Raw genomic sequence first — 20,794 nt, 5'->3', positions numbered from 1 at the left:
AACTATCACCCTACATTGTTCTACATTCCTTTCAGTGTGCAGATTCGGATTGGGGATCGTATTTTCTTTCCTTTTCTATTTTCTACATAAGAACCATCAACCATATGAGAGATCGACTCAAAAAGAGGGCCCACAAAGGACGGGAGAGGAAGATCCTGTTTCAGGTCTGGAAGAAGAATTAACAGAAGTGGCAGGTAGGTTTGGAACTGGAAACAGAACAAGTCACTTCTCCTTTCATGTGTAACCACAACTGTCTTAACACCAGATGCATCCCCTCCCACTGCGGATGCGCCCTGTCTCCTGCTACAAACTCCCAAACTCCGTTATTAACTTCAATAACACTACAACCAACCTCTTTCTTGGCTCTATATTTCCTCATCAATCCTTTTATCTCTTCAACTTCCTTCCATCTCTTCTCCCCAGCATATAAGTTCCTCATCATGATGTAGTTCCCATCATTCCACGGTTCAATATCAAATGCCTTTCTTATAAACTTCTCTGCTCTCATAACATCCCCGCGACATCCACAAGCAAACAGAAATGAACTCAAGACAATACTATTCAGCTCATAAGGCATGTTCATCATTAATTCTTCGGCTTCCTCTACACGTCCTGCTCTGCCCAAGATATCCACCATACAACCATAATGCTCAATCCTTGGGATGATCCCATAGTTTTCCATTAATTTAAACCACTTCTTTCCTTCGTCCACTAGACCAGCATGATTACAAGCAGACAATACCCCTATCATTGTTATCTCATTTGGCTTAACACCTTCTTTTAGCATCTCCGAAAACACCTCTAGTGCTTCCTTAGCATGTCCATTAAGGGCGAACCCATTAATCATGGCATTCCAAGAAGGTGTTTCTCTATTGTGTATCCTACCAAAAACTTGTTTTGCTTTCACAGTCTCGCCACATTTGGCAAACATGTCTATTAGTGCAGTGCAAACATTGCTAGCTCTATTGAGTCCCTTCCTTTGGACATAACCATGAACCCAACACCCAAAATCTAGAGCACCTAAATCAGCAATTGCAGGAAGAATGCTTACAACTGTCACATTATCTGGTTGGAACATCGAACTCGATTGCATTTCACGAAACAACTCCAATGCTTGACATGGTTGCTTATTTTGGGAATACCCACTAATCATCGTATTCCACGAGACCAGGTTTTTTTCGGGCATTGCATCAAAAAACAACCTCGCAGCACCAAGATCACCATTTTTGCAATAACCATCAATCAAAGTACTCCAAGAGACAATGTTTTTTTCCGGAATCTGATCAAACAATTCCTTCGCAAAACTCATATTTCCTGATTTAACATAAGCATCAATCATAGCATTATAAGCAGCAGAATCCTTCTCTGGCATACAATCAAACAATTCCTTCGACATACAAGTATCCCCACATCTAGCATACCCAACAACCACCGCCGTCCAAGAAACTTGATTCCTAAAAGGCATTTCATCGAATACTTTTCTAGACGACACCATATTTCCAAATTTCACATACATATCAACCAATGTGGTAGATATAAACAAATTATAACAAAACCCCATCTTAATAACTTCACCATGAAGCTGAAAACCTTCATTAAAACCCAAATTCAAACCACAAGACTTCAACAAAGACGGAAAAGTAAAGTTATCAGGAGAAAAACAAGTACCCCTCTTTAAATCCCTATAAAGGGTCATAGACTCCTTAAACAAATAAACATCAACATACCCTTTAATCATAGAATTACAAAGATAACTATCATCTCTTTCAGTTCTTTGATCAAACACTCTCCGCGCATATCGAACACCCGAAAATGAACAAGTAGTGGGAACAGAACAACAAGCGGAAATGAACTTAGTGAATATATTTACATTATTTTCAATCCCGTTTCTTAATATGAATGAGTGGATTTGAGGAATGGTGTTTTTGGTGTTTGGTTTTTGAAGGAGGGAAAGGCATTTTCTTTCTATTGAGCTCCATGAAGAGTGTTGGGTTTCTATCATTGAATCTCAGCCGTTTAAAAGAGTTGCATCGGTGCCAACCCTACCATAAAATTGGATGACTCCTTAATTTCGCTTTGTTCACATATTGCAAGCACTACGGGTAATTGCAAGTAACTATTTTTTGCACTGACTGACAATCTTAGAATTGGAAACACATTAACATTATCATGGTCGAATCAGAAATTTATCCCTATTACAAATACAAAGGAATAATAAATGACCTCAAGAAATTTGGACAAGGAATAAATTGACCTATTTGCCAGCTTAGTTTGTTTAATAAACAAACTTTAAACTTAAGTTCAGCTCGTATAATATATAAACGAGCTAAACTCGAGTAGCTTGGCTATTTTATGGGTTAGTAACTGAACTTATCTAGCTTAGATACTAAACGAACTTTCAAAGTAAACTCAAGCTCTGCTCAAATTCGACCCCTCATTGCCTGTATGATTTTGATTCAAACTTTTCGGAATAGCCAAGGTCCAGCATTTCAGCAATTCCTTTTATATTGGGTTGAAAATATTGGTCTGTTGGGCTAAAATTGTATGGCCTATCGACCCTATCCCACAGAATAACTTGTAATGGCAATCATGTGTGCAACAAAGAAATTGAACCAGAGAAATTGTAATGGCAACATGTAATGGCAATAACTTCTCTTCTACCAGAGGAATTCGACACGGAGATCTCCTATCTCCCTTCCTCTTTATTATATGCTCAGAATATCTTTCTAGATCTATTCATAATTTGTTAACCGAATAAAAGCTTCATGGTATTAAAATTGCTTGAAACTCTCCTTCTATGACTAATTTAATGTTTGCTAATGATTGTTTCATTTTTGCTAAAACCAGCCTAGCTAGATGAAATTCATAACATTCTCTCTTGTTTAAACAACTACTGTGCTCTTTCTGGACAGAGAATTAACTTTGATAAGTCCTCTCTCATTTTTAGCCGTAACTTACCTAAACGTATACAAAAAATTATCGCTAAAATTCTGAAAATACCTATACATAATAAATAAAAAATACCTACCTATACATAATAAAAAAAAAATACCTACCTATACATAAAAAAAAAAAAAAAATACCTATCTCGGCGTGGACTTTAATCCTATCAAACCACATATCTTCAAACCAAAAAAAATCCTTCAGAACATACCCCCAAAATTAGGAAACTGGAAAAACAAATTGATTTCGAAAGCTGGCCGAAATACCCTTATTAAAAGTGTCACTGCTGCTATTCCCATCAACACTGTGCAAACACATCTTTTCACCAAAGAAGACTGTAATGAGATTGACCAGTTGCAAGCTATTGGTGGGGTCTAACTAATTCAGGTTCTCCTAAAGCTCACTTTTTAAACTGGGATAAATGTTGTAACAAGAAAAGTCTAGGTGGTCTAGGCTTTAAAAATTCTTTTTATCAAAACAAAGCCCTACTAGCCAAGCTTTGCTGGAAACTCATAGCTGAGCCTAATTTATTTTGGGTACAATTGCTTAAATCTAAATATTTTCCTTTTACAGATTTCTTGAAAGTCAAAGCTAAAACTAGTGATTCTTCATGGTGGAAAAAACTTATCAAAATTAAGAATGAGATTAAATTACTCTCCTGTACTGTAGTTAACCATGGACGACGAAACATCAAAATATGGGAAGATAATTGGATTCCCACTCTTCCTTATAAAAACCTTGTGGCCCTGCACCTCTTTCTTCTTATATATGTTTATGATTTAATCAATCATAACACCTGGAATGTTGATCTTATATATTCCTTATTTACTCTTGAAGTGGCTGATGCTATAACCCACATTAGTCTTGCACATTCTGATGACAATACAATACATAATTGGATCTGGACCACTGAAAAAAAATGGTAAGTTCTCTGTTAAATCCACTTATAATTGGTATATGACCAATGCTCTACACACTACTAACACCACTCTCACCACTTTAACTTCTAACACTTGGAACTTAATATGGAAAATGCATTCTCCTTTACGGATTAAACACTTTCTCTGGCAAGTTCTACAATCTATTTTACCAACTAAACTTTTATTAACTACTCATCATATTCTCAATGGTGCAACTTGTCCAAGATGCAATATTGATCTCGGAATCTAGTGATCATGCTTTGTTAACTTGCCCTTTGCTGGCTAACATATGGTTCAGTAGCTCACTGTCTCTCAGACCACATCACACAACCTCCTCTAGAGACATCCTCCCACAAATCATATCTGAACCTCATGATAAACAAACCAAAATTCACAACTTGACAGTCTTTGGCAACATTATATTACCTACTTTATTTAGTTTAACTGTAATCAACTCATCAATTAAACCTCCAAACAACATTGCTCACCTCTCCAAATCTTAGCACAAGCACAAACATCTATCCTTACACAAAAGCCTCGACCCTCACCTAAGTACTACATGTTAGAATAGTTGTATGAACACCGCAACTAAAGTAAAAGCGTATGAACGAAGAGCAATGAAGAAACAAGGACAAAGATGGCGAGAATAACCAAAGGCAGCGGATTAGGTCAGTCTTAACAAAAGATTTCGCCCCTTCCAATGGTGCGAGAAAGGCAACATGGCGTCTTCCTCACAAGATTCAATGGTTAACAATGACTGACTTTGCACTAGAACGGACTACCCTCTAGAACAAAGCAATATAACTCTCTCGGGCGGCCGATGTGAAGAAGAAGAAGAAGAAAAGGACTGGTTTGAGTTTTCTGTTTCTCTGAGTTGAGTTTCTGATCAAGTCACACCTCTCTATGGACTCACAGTCCTATTTATAGAGGTTAGGAGGAAGAGAGACCAACTCCTAATAGAACACTGAAACTTGCTGCTCAAGAAAAAGGCAAAACAAGTTTAGGCTATTAGTCAAACCACTACCCACAACAGTAAGCCCAAGCCCAAGCCCGAACCCTACCCGATATGGTGGATAGCCAATGTGGGACTATCTACTATGCACTAAAGTGGAGAGAACACCATTTGTTCATCTCCTCCACTTTGTACACACACACTAGTATTTAGAAATACACAAGAGATTCCAACAATCCCCCACTATTTCAAAATACTAATAGTCCCCCACTATTTTGGAATAGGATATTACAAAAGAAATAGGTTAACGAAATGTCAGAGAGAATTGAAAAAACAATGCATAAGATATGCTTTACGGGCTTGAACCAGTCATAGGGTAACATATCTTATAATACGTGAAAGTGGTGGATTAAAAAATCTTTGAACCAACATTCTCTTGTAGTAAAATAGAGGACATGCACCCACATTGCTCTTTCATTATATGTCTGTTCTGCGGTGTTGCACTTTTTGGCCCTTGCGCTGCCTGTGTTCCATGAATGCTCTAGAGTACTTGCCCGTATACTCATAAGAACCGACCCAGTTCTACATTCACATAGGTGGATATCCATCAAGTGTACATTGCAGTTAAAATACACTATCTCATTATAAAATGGACTATGGATTCCAATAAGAGTTATAACTCATCCTTACTCATTGCAATTCTAGTTATACAAAGTATACTATAGTACTATCTCGTCATAGGGTGGGACGTCTCATAAATAAATAAGACGATAGTACTGCAGGACGATGAAGTGACTTGTTTTTCCCTTTGAACCTACTTCATGGGATCTCCAATTACATAGGTAGGGTTGCCGTCAGTGTCGCCCTATATCTGGGCAAAAGTCTCATCCCCCTCGACGTATAACCACTTGCCTCCAAAGAAGTGGTGCGGTTAGACATGTGGCCAAACTAAGTCCAACCTAACATAATCTCTAGCAGCTGCTTGATTAAGTTATATCTCAACTTACATGTATTCTTTTCCCATTGCACATAAGATAACATGTCTTAGCTATTGCAATGAGACAGTTTTGCAAAGCATATACACATCGGGGAGGTGTTTAGAGCTAATGGGAAGATTTGCCAAGAGGTTGCTAACCCACTCAGCATCATCACATACCTTTTCTAAGGCGATTAGCTTGGATGATATCCAAGACACTCAATTTCCACCAAAGGTAAACACATAAACATATATTACTGGATCCAGTTTATAACATATTACCCTTCTAACAATGATGGAAATCTACTAAATATCAGTCCATAATCAATGGCTCTGCTATAGTACTTGGATAATCTGACAATATACATCAAAGTTCCTTATAAGGACACAATGGGTTATTAGCTCAGTATGCCATTAATGTAGGCAATGTCATGTCTCACATACATTATCCATCAAGTACAATTGGCTACCATTGATATTGACATATTTAGTATAAGAAAATACAAGGAGATTATTTTTCATAAGATGGATATTTGCCACAAAAGGTGTTAACACATGCTTACTATCATAATACCCATATTTTTCAATGAAAAATATTTCTACTATGTGCTATAACAATATAATGAGACTAACATGAGTTTTAATTCCTATATTCACCAGTCATTCAATTCTGTAGTGCCCGAAATTTCCCTATACCATCCGGCCGGTCTGGTTTAAGGTACGCTGTGGCCTTCAACCATATTCAAACGTCAACATCTTGACAACTGAATATAGTAGTTACAGAAATGAGTTTAACAACATAATAAACTATTATTTTCAATGACGGTTTATGATTTGTTTCAAATAGGAATTTCTCTGTCTCATACACATTATCAATGCTAGCACTCATGATATTAAATCATCTAAACAAAGAGAGATTAACACATATGTCTTGCTTTGCTCTAAAGAAAGTACACATTTTTTTATCAACAACGGTACTTTGACATCCATATGACACTAATATGTTGTTGAATTGCTCATGCCATTTATAGGCACTTGAATTAACTCATACAAAGATTTAACTAAATTGTATACCTTCAAATTTCATCACCGGTACTACTTGGTATTGTAGTTCCAAGACAACTACTCAACTAGAGTCTTTAGAATTCTGTAGAAGAAATTCTAGTTATATGAGCAAGGTTTCAAAATAGTATAAATCTTGTCTCTGATTGAAACCCCTTGGCTATTATTATTAGCATTGTATTTTGCAATACAACTATCATGTTTTAGTTTTCTCTTGAAGATCCAATTCAACCTATATATCCCCCAATAAATCAAGAGTCCAGTTTAGAGGAGTTGTATCCTTCAAAAAGGACACTTCTCATAGACAGACAACTTCCTTATAGGTTAATGAATCTTCCTCAAGAAATATATAAACATCATCACCGTGAATAGTGGAAATACTCATTGATAGTCTTCCAAATTTCTTGTGCAGAAATAATGGGATTATCTTATGTAGTTCATTATGAACATTCAACCACTCTATGCCAATTTCTCAGAAAGCACAACCTCAAATAAAATTAGCATATAAGACATCCAATAATAGTGTGGTATCTACAAAATTGTTATTACACATGACAACTAAAACAAACATCACTATTATGAGTTTCACCAATGAACATATACTAGATAGTTTTAGGTCTCAAAAAAATATTTCTTTTAGATTCATTCACAATAGCCTTGGCAAGACACCCCCCACATTTTGAAACATTTTTGGATAGGCACAAGACATTTCCATACTTTGTAGTTCAGTGTCTTTCCAATTATCTTGTGAGATGAACTATGGTAAAACAGTGTCATGCATATGGGTCGCCACCCCCCACAGTTTAATGGTTACTCAACCTAATCAAACTTACATGCAAAACACATTATACCACTACAAACACTAAAAGAAACAACAACAATAATATGCACTCTTATGACAAGAATATACTTTACTCAAGTCTATGATTATGGATCATATAAAACATATTCATATTATGTTCATGCTATCTATATGAAAGGAAATCCACAAGTGATTCAAATGAATTTTAAATAATAGAATAATTAGATGAAAAAGGTTTTTACCCAAGATAATATCATTATCATTCTTTTTTTTTTCATCATTCAACATTCCAACTTACATAGAGAGACAATCCACGCACTTGTACATCATCTTGTCTATTTATTTATAGTCATAGGAGGATAATGCCTAATAAGACAATCCACAAGCGTTACATCTCCTTGTCTAAAATAGTCACTGGAAGATATTGTCTAAGAAGACAAACCATTACCTTACATCTCCTTGACTAAATTAGGTTTAAGATGATATTGATTGTTTCCCATATTGTTTCCTCTCATAGACAACGATGCTCATTACTTAATATATGACATGGTTAAACTTCATGTCAATGTTAAATAATGCATTCATGCCAAACATGGTAAATATCATATCATAGGTTCAGGAAAAGTAAACTTTAACTGTACCCCTCATAACAAAAAGTATACCACTGAATATGCAAAACAACTGAGGACTCCACCTCCTCTTATTACATGAGCTCAAGTAAGATAGAATACCCTATCAACAAGACCTCAAGTACTACCACAACATCTAATGGCTCAACCCATTAATGTCTTCAACTAGAAAAATTTACCAATAAACTATTATCAAGTTTAAAGTAAATCCACGATGATTAATATCTAAAACTAGCATGCCACACAACTTTAACATATGTTATATTGGATGTAAGCTACAAGTTACTTCATCTAACATGTATTTTCACAACAGTACAATTATAACCATCGTCTAACAATACGTTCACTCAATAAATGTAAGCAATTATGCATTGAATACATTATAATTACTATCCAAGATTTGAGTGTGGTTGATATTAACTATCTTAAAGTCTCTCTTAGACCATCTACATACATCTACATATGTACAAAGAAAATTAATATCAAACTACTTCTAGCCAAACCAATTAATTCCTCAGTGATAAACACATAATTTGTTGACTAGGTTATTAAAGAAGTTTAAGCTTAGGTTAAACTTAGGGATTTCCCTCCTAAGAAAACTAGCATGCAACTCAAGGCAAGAATATCACCATATAATTAAACCAAAAGAATTGCAAAGAGTGAAAGAATACGATACCTAACCGATTGAAAAACCGGATTACCATATTTTCCTCATTCTAGAAAAACAGTTCAAAAAAACTGTAATTCTAAACCAGCTCAGGACGAATTGGGTATCAAGCCTTATACCACTGGAAAGCTCTTTGAATCAGCTATCCAACACAAGAAGTGGATTGCAAAACCGAGCTCTGAGCTGAAAGTTATAGCAGTTTCCGTAACGAGTGACGCAGCTGTCAAAAAAAAGAATTTTGACGTTTTTCTTGATAGAAATCTCATATTTGACTCCCACAAACGTAGGAGAAAGGTCTACAACCATATAGGGTTTGATAAACCACAAAAGATCAATAAATATTCAATCTTTAATTGGTTTCCCTACCAAAAACGAAATTATTAGAAAATTTCTAAAGTCATAACCCAATAACACAAACAATAACTCAAAGTAAAAGACTTATCTTTTGATTGTCGTATTAAAGCACTCTCCTTTGTTATATTACAAAACTCTTTCCTTAAGATTGTTAGAATAGTTGTATGAACACAGCAACTAAAGTAGAACAGAAAGAACAGTAGCAATGAAGAAACAAGGACGGTGATGGCGAATCGAGAATAACCAAGGCGGATTAGGTCAGTCCCTTAAGGAAAGATTGCACCCCTTCCAATGGTGCGAAAGGCAATAGTAGCGTCTTCCTCCGCGGGGATTCAATGGTTAACAATGAGCCTGACTTTGCACTAGAACAGACTACCCTCTAGAACAGCAATATAACTCTCTCTGGCGGCTGACAGGAAGAAGAGAAGAAGAAAATGACTGGTTTGAGTTTTCTGTTTCTCTGAGTTGAGTTTCTAATCAAGTCACACCTCTTTATGGACTCACAGTCCTATTTATAGAGGTTAGGAGGAAGAGAGACCAACTCCTAATAGAACACTGAAACTTGCTGCTCAAGAAAAAGGCAAAACAAGTTTAGGCTATTGGTCAAACCACTACCCACAACAGTAAGCCCAAGCCCAAGCCCGAACCCTACCCGATGTGGTGGATAACCAAGGTGGGACTATCTACTATGCACTAAAGTGGAGAGAACACCATTTGTTCATCTCCTCCACTTTGTACACACACTAGTATTTAGAAATACACAAAAGATTCCAACACTACATCCCTGAACACCTAACTCACAACCTTTACCTCGTCATCACAACTGATGGTGGCTTTGACAGTTTAACAAATACAGGCGGTATTGGTTATACCATTGGTAAATGGTCCCATGATATTCTGTATGCAGGAAGCAAGGGATGTGCAATCCTTGGAGCCGAGGAAGCCGAATATCTAGCTCTTTTGTGGGGTGGGTTTAGAAAGAGATTCGCAACTGCGTATTGAGAAGGTGGTTCTCATATCCGATTGTCAATCTATGGTCACTACAGTTAATGGTCAATCTGAATGCTCATTTTGGGAGTTGGATGCTATCAAGAAGTTCATTCAGCGTACCATGCAGTCGATCTTTTGCCTTTTGCAGAGTCGTCTTTTGCTCAAGAAATGTCACTAAGCATGCGCACCTGCTTGCTGAAGGTGGCAAAAGTCACATAGACTTAAGTTGTAATCGTACTTTCGTGCCTACTTCTGTTGCTTTACTTTTTAGTGTTGTCAAGTGTAACCTCTATGAACACTTTGTAATCTCATGATAAATGAATGGCAGTCGGTTTGTGTTAAAAAAAAAAACAAAGAAATTGAAACATGGACGTGATGGAACCACAATCAAAATGGCCAAGTTCCAAAACTAGGCCGCTCAGTTTAAGGTTGTTTTGTAAGAGTCCATGTTAAAGACACGGGTGTGCCAGTTACCTTTAGTGTAGTCATGCAGATCACACTTGACAACGAAATCTATTGACACTTCCACCATTTCCATAGGCATGTAATGGTAGCCAAAAAGAGAAGCATGAACAAGAAATCAGGAACCAAGCATGCTTGTGCCATCAACTACATAAGAGTATAAGACTACTAAAAGCTTTAGTCAGGACTCAGGTGTAATTGAGGGTTCTGCTAAGAGGTGGTGAGATCATTTTTTTTTCTGGAGGTATAAGAAGCTTGATATGATGATATCATAATAAAAGTTCTTAAACACCATTGGAGCAACTGAGTAAGCAGGATGAATTCAAATTTCAAATGTCTTACAAAACCATTTCCCACACATGGATAGTCAGGAATTCAACCGGTTACATGTACAATAAAACTACTGTCTTAACAGGGAACTATCTGGTAAGACAATCCAGAAGAGTATTTGTCCTTGCGCTTCTTGAAAAGAGGACAGCATGCGTAGGAGATCCTTACTTTATCATTCCCACTGATTTTTCAATGGCTCTATAGAACAATTCAGCCTAATACAGAGTCAAATCCATGCAGAGTTACAAACAAAGGTCATAACAATGATACTGATAAGCAACTTTAAATGTCTTAAAATATAAATCCTGACAAATAATAAGTAATTATAGAATTAACACTAAACAAAAGAGGAATTGCTCATTTGAAACGCCTCAGACGGTGTAGTGGTTGTTCGTAGTATCAATGTCTAGACCCCTCAGTTTGGCGAAAGATTCAACCTTGCCCTTAAGAGTGTGAAGCTCCCTCAACCTGTTCAGGAGAACAAAGTGTTAATTGTGATGCAGAAAAAAAAACCCTATCACACCACTACGTATATTAACAAGATATATAAATGTATTATACAGTTCCAACCTTGTAATCTCTGCACGCCTTTTAGCTTCTTCGGCCATGATATTAATGTCTCCAAAAGCATGTTTCTCAAACATCTTTGTGTCCGCAGATTGAAGGCCATGCAGTGTTCTCTGTTCAGTTGCCCAGGCAGCCTCTCGAGCTTCCCTACCGAAGTCCTTTTGGTTTGTGAAAGCAGTCTGATTGAGCAAATAAGAAGGACAAAGGCCATCAGAATAGTAATAGGAGAGATTTTCTTAGACACAAAAAGATAACAGACTTTACATGGAAGATCATGCCATTCATGAGTATACAGACGCAAAATCTAAGAAGTTTGTCTTCTCTCTCAAAGGGGAATGGAAACCACGAGGATGTTAAGTGTTACATACCCTTTGATCCATCACCAGGCCCCAGGCTTTTCCACTGAGTGCATATCGAACACCAAACTTGATAGGATCAAGTAGCAAGTAAGTTGCGATATTAAATAACCAAATGACCCCTGTCCACGCCCAACCTATCTTTCCGATTTTAGCAAACTCCGACGTTACAAGGGCAGATAATGCAGTTGCAAGCTGCAAAAAGGAATATACTTAAGCTATAAATCAAATATCTGAAGCAAAGAAAACCATAAAAATGACTCTTGAGGGACATTAAAACGCAATGGATGGAACCACTTAATTGTGAAATTTTTGAGGGTAAAAAGGTATTACTATGGAGAAAGAAGAAAACTCTAAACATATTCTAGAGCATTTATTTTAACTTTTTTCATTAGAAACAAATTTGAAACATGTGATTGTGACTGTTCTCCGTTTTTTTACCTTAATTATATTTTAACTGACATGTCTCGTTCGGCTGTTCGTCCAATATTGGTATAGAGTACAGATAAAATCTAGACGATTTATCTAGAACTGGTTTGACTTTGATTGTAGACAAACCCAATTGAAACTATGAGGTTTTAAAGTTCCTCTAAAGGCTGTGATTTTGTTGCAACCAAGTCTGATATATTCTTGAGTAGAAGATTTCAAGATGGTTCAAAACCATTTTGATTATTTGATCTCTGATGCACAGCTTTACGGATTATAAAATTGAAAGAAGGAATTAAATAATACCAGTTGAGCAATGATGAAGGCAATGGAAAGCAGAAACCCTGGCCGTTCCATGAAAGACCACCCTCTAGAACGAGTGACGAAGATCAAGGCCTGGCTAATGGTGCTAACTTGAAGATACACAGCAGATGCCAGCTTTCGATTTATTGGTTTCATAAGGTCAGCATTTTTCTGAACAGCCTCACTCATGTGAAGAGTATCTACCCCAAATACATTCTGCCAAAACGAAAAATATTTAAAAGAAAAAACATAATTAAAGAAAATAAATGTATAATGCACTCATCAGAATCCAACTGAATGCTTCTGATCGAGTCCAAAAAAATTGGTACAAGCTTAAACATCATTATCAAGGTCAATTGCAGAAACTTTGCCCTTTCAAGAGTAAGGGTACATCTGACCCTCCCCAGACCCTGCATTGGCAAAGCCTCGTGCACAGGGGTAGCCTTTAAGCATCAATTGCCTCCAATTTAATCCACATACTTCACAAAATTAATAGTTATTCATAATTCATCAACTTCAAGGGCTATGTTAGAGTGAGAAATAAGAGGGCATTTACTGTAAAGAAGTCGGTCTCATAAGCTAAATAGAAAAACAGAACCGTCATCAGAGCAAGATAACTCCCAATAACAACACCAGTTGCAAAAATTTCACTCAGCTTCCAACTGTCAGGATATTGAGAAGGCTTGACCCTATCTTTTGAAATAGTCATTATAGTACCTGAAAAAGCAAACATAAGTTTGGCAAAACAAAGGTAAAGGTATGCATGGAGAAATATTTATTAACATGTTTTAGTAATACTAACCATCATTAAGAACAGCGATGACAAGAACCATGAAAGGTGGGAAATCAAATTGCCAGATAATGCTGAGTAACATGAAGCCCAACTGTTAACCAAAAGCAAAGTGTCCACCATAAGTGACTAATTAGGGTAGGTATTAATAGAAGTTCTATCACTACAAGACTTTAATTGAAGCTTACCACAATACGTATGGTGATGGAAACAGCATATATCTGACCAAAAGACAGAACTATCAGATGTTACGATCACTTAAACACAAACAAACACTTGTTTTCCTTGAAAAAAAACAACTTAAACAAAAGAAGGAAAAAGAGAAGAAACAAAAACAGCAGTAACTGAATTAGGAAAAGAAGAAGAAGAAGACGCTTGTGGTTACCGTATAATTCTTCATTCTTTGAAAAATAGCACGACTTGTTAAAACAGCACTTATGATTACACTCAGGCCAGGCTCAGTAAGAACTATATCAGAGGCACTTCGAGCTGCATCTGTGGCATCGGCCACTGCAATTCCTATGTCAGCCTTCTTCAATGCAGGAGCATCATTAACCCCATCACCCGTCATTCCACATATGTGCTTTCTAGCTTGAAGTTTCTTTACAATATCATACTTACTCTCTGAAAGGAAGCATAGGGTCACAACCTGAAAATCAAATTTCTAGAGATTACAGACTCTAACACTAACACTTACCAGGAAAGACTCCCGCAAAACCATCAGCTTTCTCAATGAGCTCGTCAACTTCCATAGCGGAAGTAAACTCGCCATTGTGTTCGCCAAGCAAAGCTGATGAAGGATACATGTTAGTCCCCATTCCAAGCCGCCTTCCTGTTTCTTTAGCAATTGCCAGTTGGTCACCTGCAATTTGTCATTCAGATCAATTAGATGAAGTAAACAGAGGCTTTGAAGTTTGAAGTGCAACTGGTCAACAAATTCGATCTCTAGACAGTTTCATGGCGTGAGTCAGCAGTCGGTATACTACAACCGGTTTCAGAAAAGTATAACAGAAAATGCTTTATGTTTTTGGAAAATGTCGTCTTTAGCAAATTAACTGAAAAAAGAGAGTTTTCCCATAGAGAATGTAAATTATACAAAATTCCAGTTGTCCTGGCAAAAGAGATAGATACAAACATCTGGAAGCAATTCTGAGATTCTAGAGCATGGTCCTGATTTATACGTTAAGATTGGCCAAGTCAAAATAGAGTACGTGAAGGGAAGAAAAATATTTAAACGAAAAAGGTAACAGGGAACATGAATCAGTAGAGGATAGAGATTTTTATTAGAAAGAGAAACTTTTCTACTGTTTTACATTTTAAGCTTCAAGATACCGTAACGGTTAAACTACAGAGAGTTTTATTGATGGAATGGGTATATTTGAAGAGACTTGCAATATACTTTGAAAATTTGACCAAAAACCAATACCAGATTTTATAAAGTAGAAGAGAGTATGTTTTGGTATTGAAAACACATGCAATGCGCAGCTTGAGGAAGACATAAGCAGCATGCCAAAGGCCTGTGTAATAGTTGCTACCTCAGAAAGTTTCTGTGTGCGTTTAAAGCATTATGGATAAGGGAAGGGAAGTCGGAAATTAATTCTATAGAAACTAAGGCAACACAAAACAGTAATGACATAAAGAGATGTGTGTCTGTGTGTGTGTGGTGGTGGTGGTGGGGGGGGGGAGGAGGAATGATTTAAAGAAATATCAATTAGCAGCAATCCAGACCTGTGATCATTTTTACGCTCACTCCAAGGTCTAAGGCTCTTCTAATTGTTTCTGCACTATCATGGCGAGGAGGATCAAACAGTGGGAGAAGACCAACAAATTCCCAGGGGCCTCCAGGGCTGTCTTTGGTACCAGCAGGTACCACCTAAAAACAGTACAAATAAAAAAAACATTCCACTTGAACAAAATGCATCTGATCAATCATTAAGTAGAAAGTCCACAGTTGATTAGAAGTTTAATTACCTGCCGAGCAACAGCAAGTGATCGAAGTCCTCGCTCTGCAAATTTGTCAATTATTGCATGGACCCTCCTTTCTATGTTGGATTTGTCCGCTGCTAAATTGAGAATCTACAAAGTAGAAAAACGAATGAAACCAAACATTTCAGATTAATTGGTGTGAATCTTTTGCATGGAACGGCTTTTACCTGCTCAGGTGCACCTTTGCTCACTCTATGCATTTTACCAGCATCATCAAAGTAAGTGAGTGCAGTCCTCTTGTCTGTTGGATTGAATGGGAGGAAATGAACCTCTCTGACTCCAGCTCGTGCCTTATAGACAATAAAATGAACATTCGTGATTCTCGAGGTAACTCCATAATCAGAAGGAAATAAATCTAATGTTCATGTTGCAGAAAATACTTTTAACAAACAAAATAGTTGTTTCCGAGCAGAAAACAAGGCATAAGAAACCTATTTTCATTAATCTTGCAATAGTACCGAACTAGAATGTAGAATAGTTATCACTGTATCCAACCCTTTAGCTTGAAAAGGAAATTTTGTAACATGCCATCTAAACATATGCAAAACATTCTCGAATATCGTGCAAGAATGTAATTCCAGTACCTCCTTGGGGTCTCCCAGCATTTGAACAATTGCCGTATCAATGGCGTCTTGATTCTCTAATCTTGAAGCTCTAGCAGCCAAGAGCACGACCAAGTCCTTGTCAGCACCTTTAGCAAAAACCTACAGTCACAGAGATGACATAGCTTCAAAAAACGTTACGACAATATTTGTAAATTGAGATAGCAAACTCCTTAGACTATTAGTAACTAATACTTTATTTCGTTTTTATTTAGTTTTGAACTGTCTTTCTTTTTTAAGCTTTTTACTCAAAGCAAGCAGGGATCCTTTTTACACTAGTTCAGCAACTGCTAACTGGTTAGCATGTGCAACTTGTAAGATCTCCCATTCTGGACAACTATCTTTCAAAAGAAAAAAATACTTTGTGATTACTAAGTTGGTGCATAGTTTAAGAGTAGACATATCGTTCTGGTGCTCAATCTGGTAGGAACTTTTTTTTAAATTGAGGCAGATTGTAATAACAGTTCCCCACAACAAAGGCATAAGAGGACTGTTCTGAAAAAATTGCATCATCCCAGAATTCAAGAACACGGCACAGTTCTTTTAGAGTTTATGTAAGTAATAATGAAAGATAAAAGTAGGACCTCAATCATATTTTTGTCCACGGTTAGCTTGTTAAGTGTCAATGTGCCGGTTTTATCACTGCATAGTACATCCATCCCCGCCATTTCTTCAATAGCAGTCATTCTCTTTGTTATAGCACCCTGCAAAGAAAACGTGCAAATATATTGACAAGACCTTCATAACGATATAAGTATGAAAATGTGTTTGGACTCTGATCAATGATAAGACTATCTTCACAAACCTGCTGAGATAGACGATGTGAACCAATTGCCATGGTAACAGAAAGAACAGTTGGCATAGCAATTGGGATTCCACCAATGAGAAGCACAAGAAGGGCATCAATACCAGGACGGTATTTCCTCTTTTGAATCCCATATATTACAATGAGTTCTACAACCATCCCGAGAGCAATTGAACAGATACAGAAGTTTCCGATTGATCTTAGAACCTACAATTCATTAAGTTAAATTATTACCTGACAAAAATTATATGCAGGGCTCATTCGACTAGAAGTTCCTAGACACAAAATGCCATCCAAGCCAATATACCTGCTGAAAATGCCCAACATGTGTAGTGTTTTCCACAAGATGAGCTGCTTTCCCAAAGAAAGTATGAACTCCAGTTGCAATGACAACTGCTTCTATTTCACCTTGCTTACACGTTGAACCTGAATAAACCCCATCACCAGGGTGCTTGGTCACTGGCAGTGATTCTCCAGTAAGAGCAGACTGAAAGCGATAAGATACTATGTTATACGTCAAAGCATTGAAAACTGCAAACATATAAAAATAAACCAGACCAATTTAATGAGTACATCTGTATAACAAAGGAAATCCACTATTATCTATTTTTCAGTTATAACATCAAAATCTAAGTTCACATCTGAAATTGAAAAGTGTTTTCATATTTAAAGTCGTCTGAAGAAATACAAAGTGTGTCAATACACTGCTCACTATCAAGGATATTGCAACATTAAACCTACTATGTGCTGCCACATCAAAGCTACAAAAGATTTTGTTGTATTTAACCTCCAAGGCCTGAATTTGGATTGATCGAAAGAAATGACCATCCCTAGCCCTTAGAAGTTAGAGACTTAGATTCAACAGTATTTGCTAAGTTTATTAACCATAACTTGTAAAACTTAATACCTGATCAATTTTTAAAGGGTCTCCTTCAAGAAGACGTGCATCGGCAGGAACAATATCTCCAAGTTTGATACTGATTATATCTCCAGGAACCAACACAGATGCATCTTCCTCACTCCATTTTCCATCACGTAAGGCCTGTTTAAAACAGTCAGCAACTATAAGACAAGTCCAGCAAAAAACAAACAAGCAAACAAACAAGACGGAAATATGAAAATAATAATAATAATAATAATAATAATTGAGAATTAATGTCAACTGAATAGATGATGTTATCAGAATGGAGTGCTTTGTGCAAAAGGTTTAAGATGGTAAACACCTTGGCTTTTGGAGCCAATCGAGCCATAAGTGCAGCAGCAGCGTTGCCAGCATTGTTTTCCTCTATAAAACTGATAGTAGAATTGATAATAAGAAGAATTAAAATGCCAACGAAGTCATGGTAATCAGGATCCTCTTCCTGCAGCACAATGAGTTATATAATAATAAGTTAGGAAGCTGAGTTTCCTATCCTAATCTCAAAATTCGTCAACATACAGAAATCATCAGCAAAGCTAGACTTACCCCGGGTTGAGTAAGAATAAGGGCCATTAGTGCTGCTGCTTCCATGACCCATGACAAAGGATTCCACATAAAGCCCAAGAATTTGAGTATCTTACTTTCCTTTAAAAGTAACCACATAATAACTACAAATTAGAAGTTGCAAAATTTACAAAGGGGAATTTGAAATGCAAGGAGAACAAGGTCAGCTAAACAATGTTTCAACACACCTTTTTCTCTTCAAGTTTGTTATATCCAAAGAGTTCCAACCGTTCTTGGACTGCATCAGTATTCAGTCCTTCTCTTGTACATTTGAGATTGTCAAAAACTTCCTCGAGAGGGATGTTTTCCTGCAAGAACCTCTCAATTTTAACACCTCGAATGAATAAAAAAAACGTCATTTGCCAAAACATGTTTGATGAGAAAATCATCATTAACTCTTCAAAAGAAGAGTAACATCCACAATACCCCCCACTAAAGTATAGTATATGCTGTCATGTATATCAAGGATTAACTGACGGGAAAGAAAAAGTATAAATCTTTACATCCTTGATGTGATTCCTAACATGATTAGTCTATGTCTCAAGCCTATATACCATGTTTTTACTTCATATACTGCAACAGGCAGCAACCAAAAGGTCAGAGTCATCCAACCTATCCAGAAGGAGAAAATGAAAATGAAAAAAAAAAACTCAAACTACGTACCAGATCGACAACTTCCTTATTGACAGCTTCAAGTGCAATCGACCGTTCATCCATTTTGGCTGTCCTTCAGCCACACCTAAGCAGAAGATCTGCAAAAGTAAAAAAATATCTTTAACTTGTAATTTTCAAAACTCCAAAAAGTACCTAATTGGAACTTTCTGTCCCTCCTATATCCATGGTTTGGTCACAAACTCAGTCTTGCTGTCAGACACATTTTGTAAGGACAAACTACCCACATCAGTTATCAGTTATGTTTACAAGCTATTATGACTCTTGTGCTATAAGAACTAAATGTGACAAATTAACAATGAGGAAAACTCCCTTAGTGGCTCATAATGATTAATCTCATATTTACAACTTGGTAACCTTGAACTTGTAAAGTAGACCCTGGAGTGTTCATATAGTAATACAATTCGAAATGTGTAACAAATAACAATAAATTCCCCCACCCTCAAACATTCCATAAAAGAAAACGGAGGGATGAAAGTTCATACCTTAAATACCAACACCGAAATCCTTGTATCCCCAAGAAGAGAATCGAATGAACTCTCAGCCTGTTGGATATGCTGTAATAGTAAGGTAAAGATATGCGAATCCAAGAATATATAACCAAGAAAAAAATAATTAATGCATGATCTTGGAATGGACAAATAAAAGCATTGAATGAGATTAAACAAAAATATTTTAGATAAACCCAATGCTAAAAAAGAAAGATATACCCAAATTCGAGCAAGTGGCTCCATTTACAGAATTTTTCCAAATGAAACAAAACAAAAAACAAAATGTGACTTTCGCCGGCCATACTCAGCAAATGCCTGTAATGTTAAAACCAAAGTGAGATAATAAAAAAATGAGTTTTCAAATGTTAGTTATATATTTGCCGCCAAAATAGTTATTACCGTTAAAGTTTTAACGTTTTCTGTTTTAGTACGATTTTCGTAACAAGTACATTATGTCTTTTATTTTGTTTTTAGGCTATTTGATGATGTATTAACCTCTTTATTGATTCGGAGGCTCTTGAATATATATATGAACTTTGTACTTTGCTGTATTTAGGCGTCAATACACTATTTGGAGTGCTATTCTTGATGTACTACGTTTATGTTTTTTTCTTCCCTAATATGTTGGTTACGTGAAAATGTTGTTTTCATGTCAAAAATTCGATTTGTAGTGGTGGTTTTTATGGTTTTGATTTAAAACCTTTTACACTATTCTCAATCATCAATCAATTGTAATTTTATTATTTGATTTAGGAAACATAACAAGAAAAATAAATAAATAAAAGTTTGACTTTCTCCCGTTTCGCAACATGTCAATCGGATCTTTCCTCTTCGGAGCAATTGGAGAGAACAGATGGTACATCCAATTATTGCGTATGATGTCGTTGTTATTGAAATACATACATCACAGTATCACAGCGTTTGGTGCACAATGGTGTTTAAAAACCAATATAACTCGTCTATACACTACATGGTATCTTATCATTTTGGTGTCTGATAGTTTTATACACTAATTGAACGGAGTATATTAAGGTATTGTTACAAACCTGATAACTACACGAGGAGAAAAACTTGTACTGGTAACCAGCCAATAAGCTTTACATGTTCGACCAACTGATTGATTCAGATTGAAAATATGCAAAAAAGCGTAACAGATTACAGATGACCATACAAAGATTTCACTTACTTTTAAGATTTGTGTGATACTGGCATACTGCTACCCTGAA

The 20,794-nt window shown here is 36.4% G+C and overlaps 2 protein-coding genes across 2 annotated transcripts; both read right to left on the bottom strand.

Annotated features, from left to right (window-relative positions):
• Nucleotides 1–61: 61 nt before the first annotated feature.
• On the bottom strand, nt 62–2,002 carry AHG11 (Pentatricopeptide repeat (PPR-like) superfamily protein). The gene has a single exon (XM_086566641.1). The coding sequence runs from the start codon at nt 2,000–2,002 to the stop codon at nt 179–181; it is 1,824 nt and encodes a 607-aa protein (XP_086422767.1). The 3' UTR covers nt 62–178.
• Nucleotides 2,003–11,051: 9,049 nt separating this feature from the next.
• Nucleotides 11,052–19,791, bottom strand: LOC147494184 (plasma membrane ATPase 1-like). The gene is made up of 22 exons (XM_086566632.1): nt 19,563–19,791; nt 19,069–19,157; nt 18,594–18,713; nt 18,388–18,486; nt 18,146–18,283; nt 17,830–17,964; nt 17,230–17,409; nt 16,923–17,129; nt 16,702–16,821; nt 16,100–16,219; nt 15,683–15,805; nt 15,501–15,605; nt 15,258–15,402; nt 14,227–14,391; nt 13,915–14,153; nt 13,718–13,750; nt 13,542–13,623; nt 13,296–13,456; nt 12,743–12,955; nt 12,023–12,205; nt 11,658–11,833; nt 11,052–11,555 (listed from the first exon to the last, which is right to left on the bottom strand). The coding sequence occupies exons 2-22, from the start codon at nt 19,120–19,122 to the stop codon at nt 11,459–11,461; spliced, it is 2,895 nt and encodes a 964-aa protein (XP_086422758.1). The 5' UTR covers nt 19,123–19,157; nt 19,563–19,791; the 3' UTR covers nt 11,052–11,458.
• Between the last annotated feature and the right edge of the window lie 1,003 nt (nt 19,792–20,794).

Source organism: Coptis chinensis, chromosome 6 (genome assembly GCF_015680905.1).
Source record: "Coptis chinensis isolate HL-2020 chromosome 6, ASM1568090v1, whole genome shotgun sequence".
NCBI lineage: Eukaryota > Viridiplantae > Streptophyta > Magnoliopsida > Ranunculales > Ranunculaceae > Coptis > Coptis chinensis.
Note: the sequence above shows the minus strand (reverse complement) of the source record. Positions and strands in the feature narration are given on the sequence as shown.

Excerpts from the sequence above, each read along its gene's own strand:
- AHG11 (XM_086566641.1), bottom strand. The coding sequence starts at position 2,002 with ATGATAGAAACCCAACACTCTTCATGGAGCTCAATAGAAAGAAAATGC.
- LOC147494184 (XM_086566632.1), bottom strand. The coding sequence starts at position 19,122 with ATGGATGAACGGTCGATTGCACTTGAAGCTGTCAATAAGGAAGTTGTC. Across the intron at positions 15,403-15,500 it reads CACTTGCTGTTGCTCGGCAG|GTGGTACCTGCTGGTACCAA; the intron begins GTAATTAAACTT and ends TACTGTTTTTAG. Across the intron at positions 14,392-15,257 it reads GAGCGTAAAAATGATCACAG|GTGACCAACTGGCAATTGCT; the intron begins GTCTGGATTGCT and ends GACAAATTGCAG.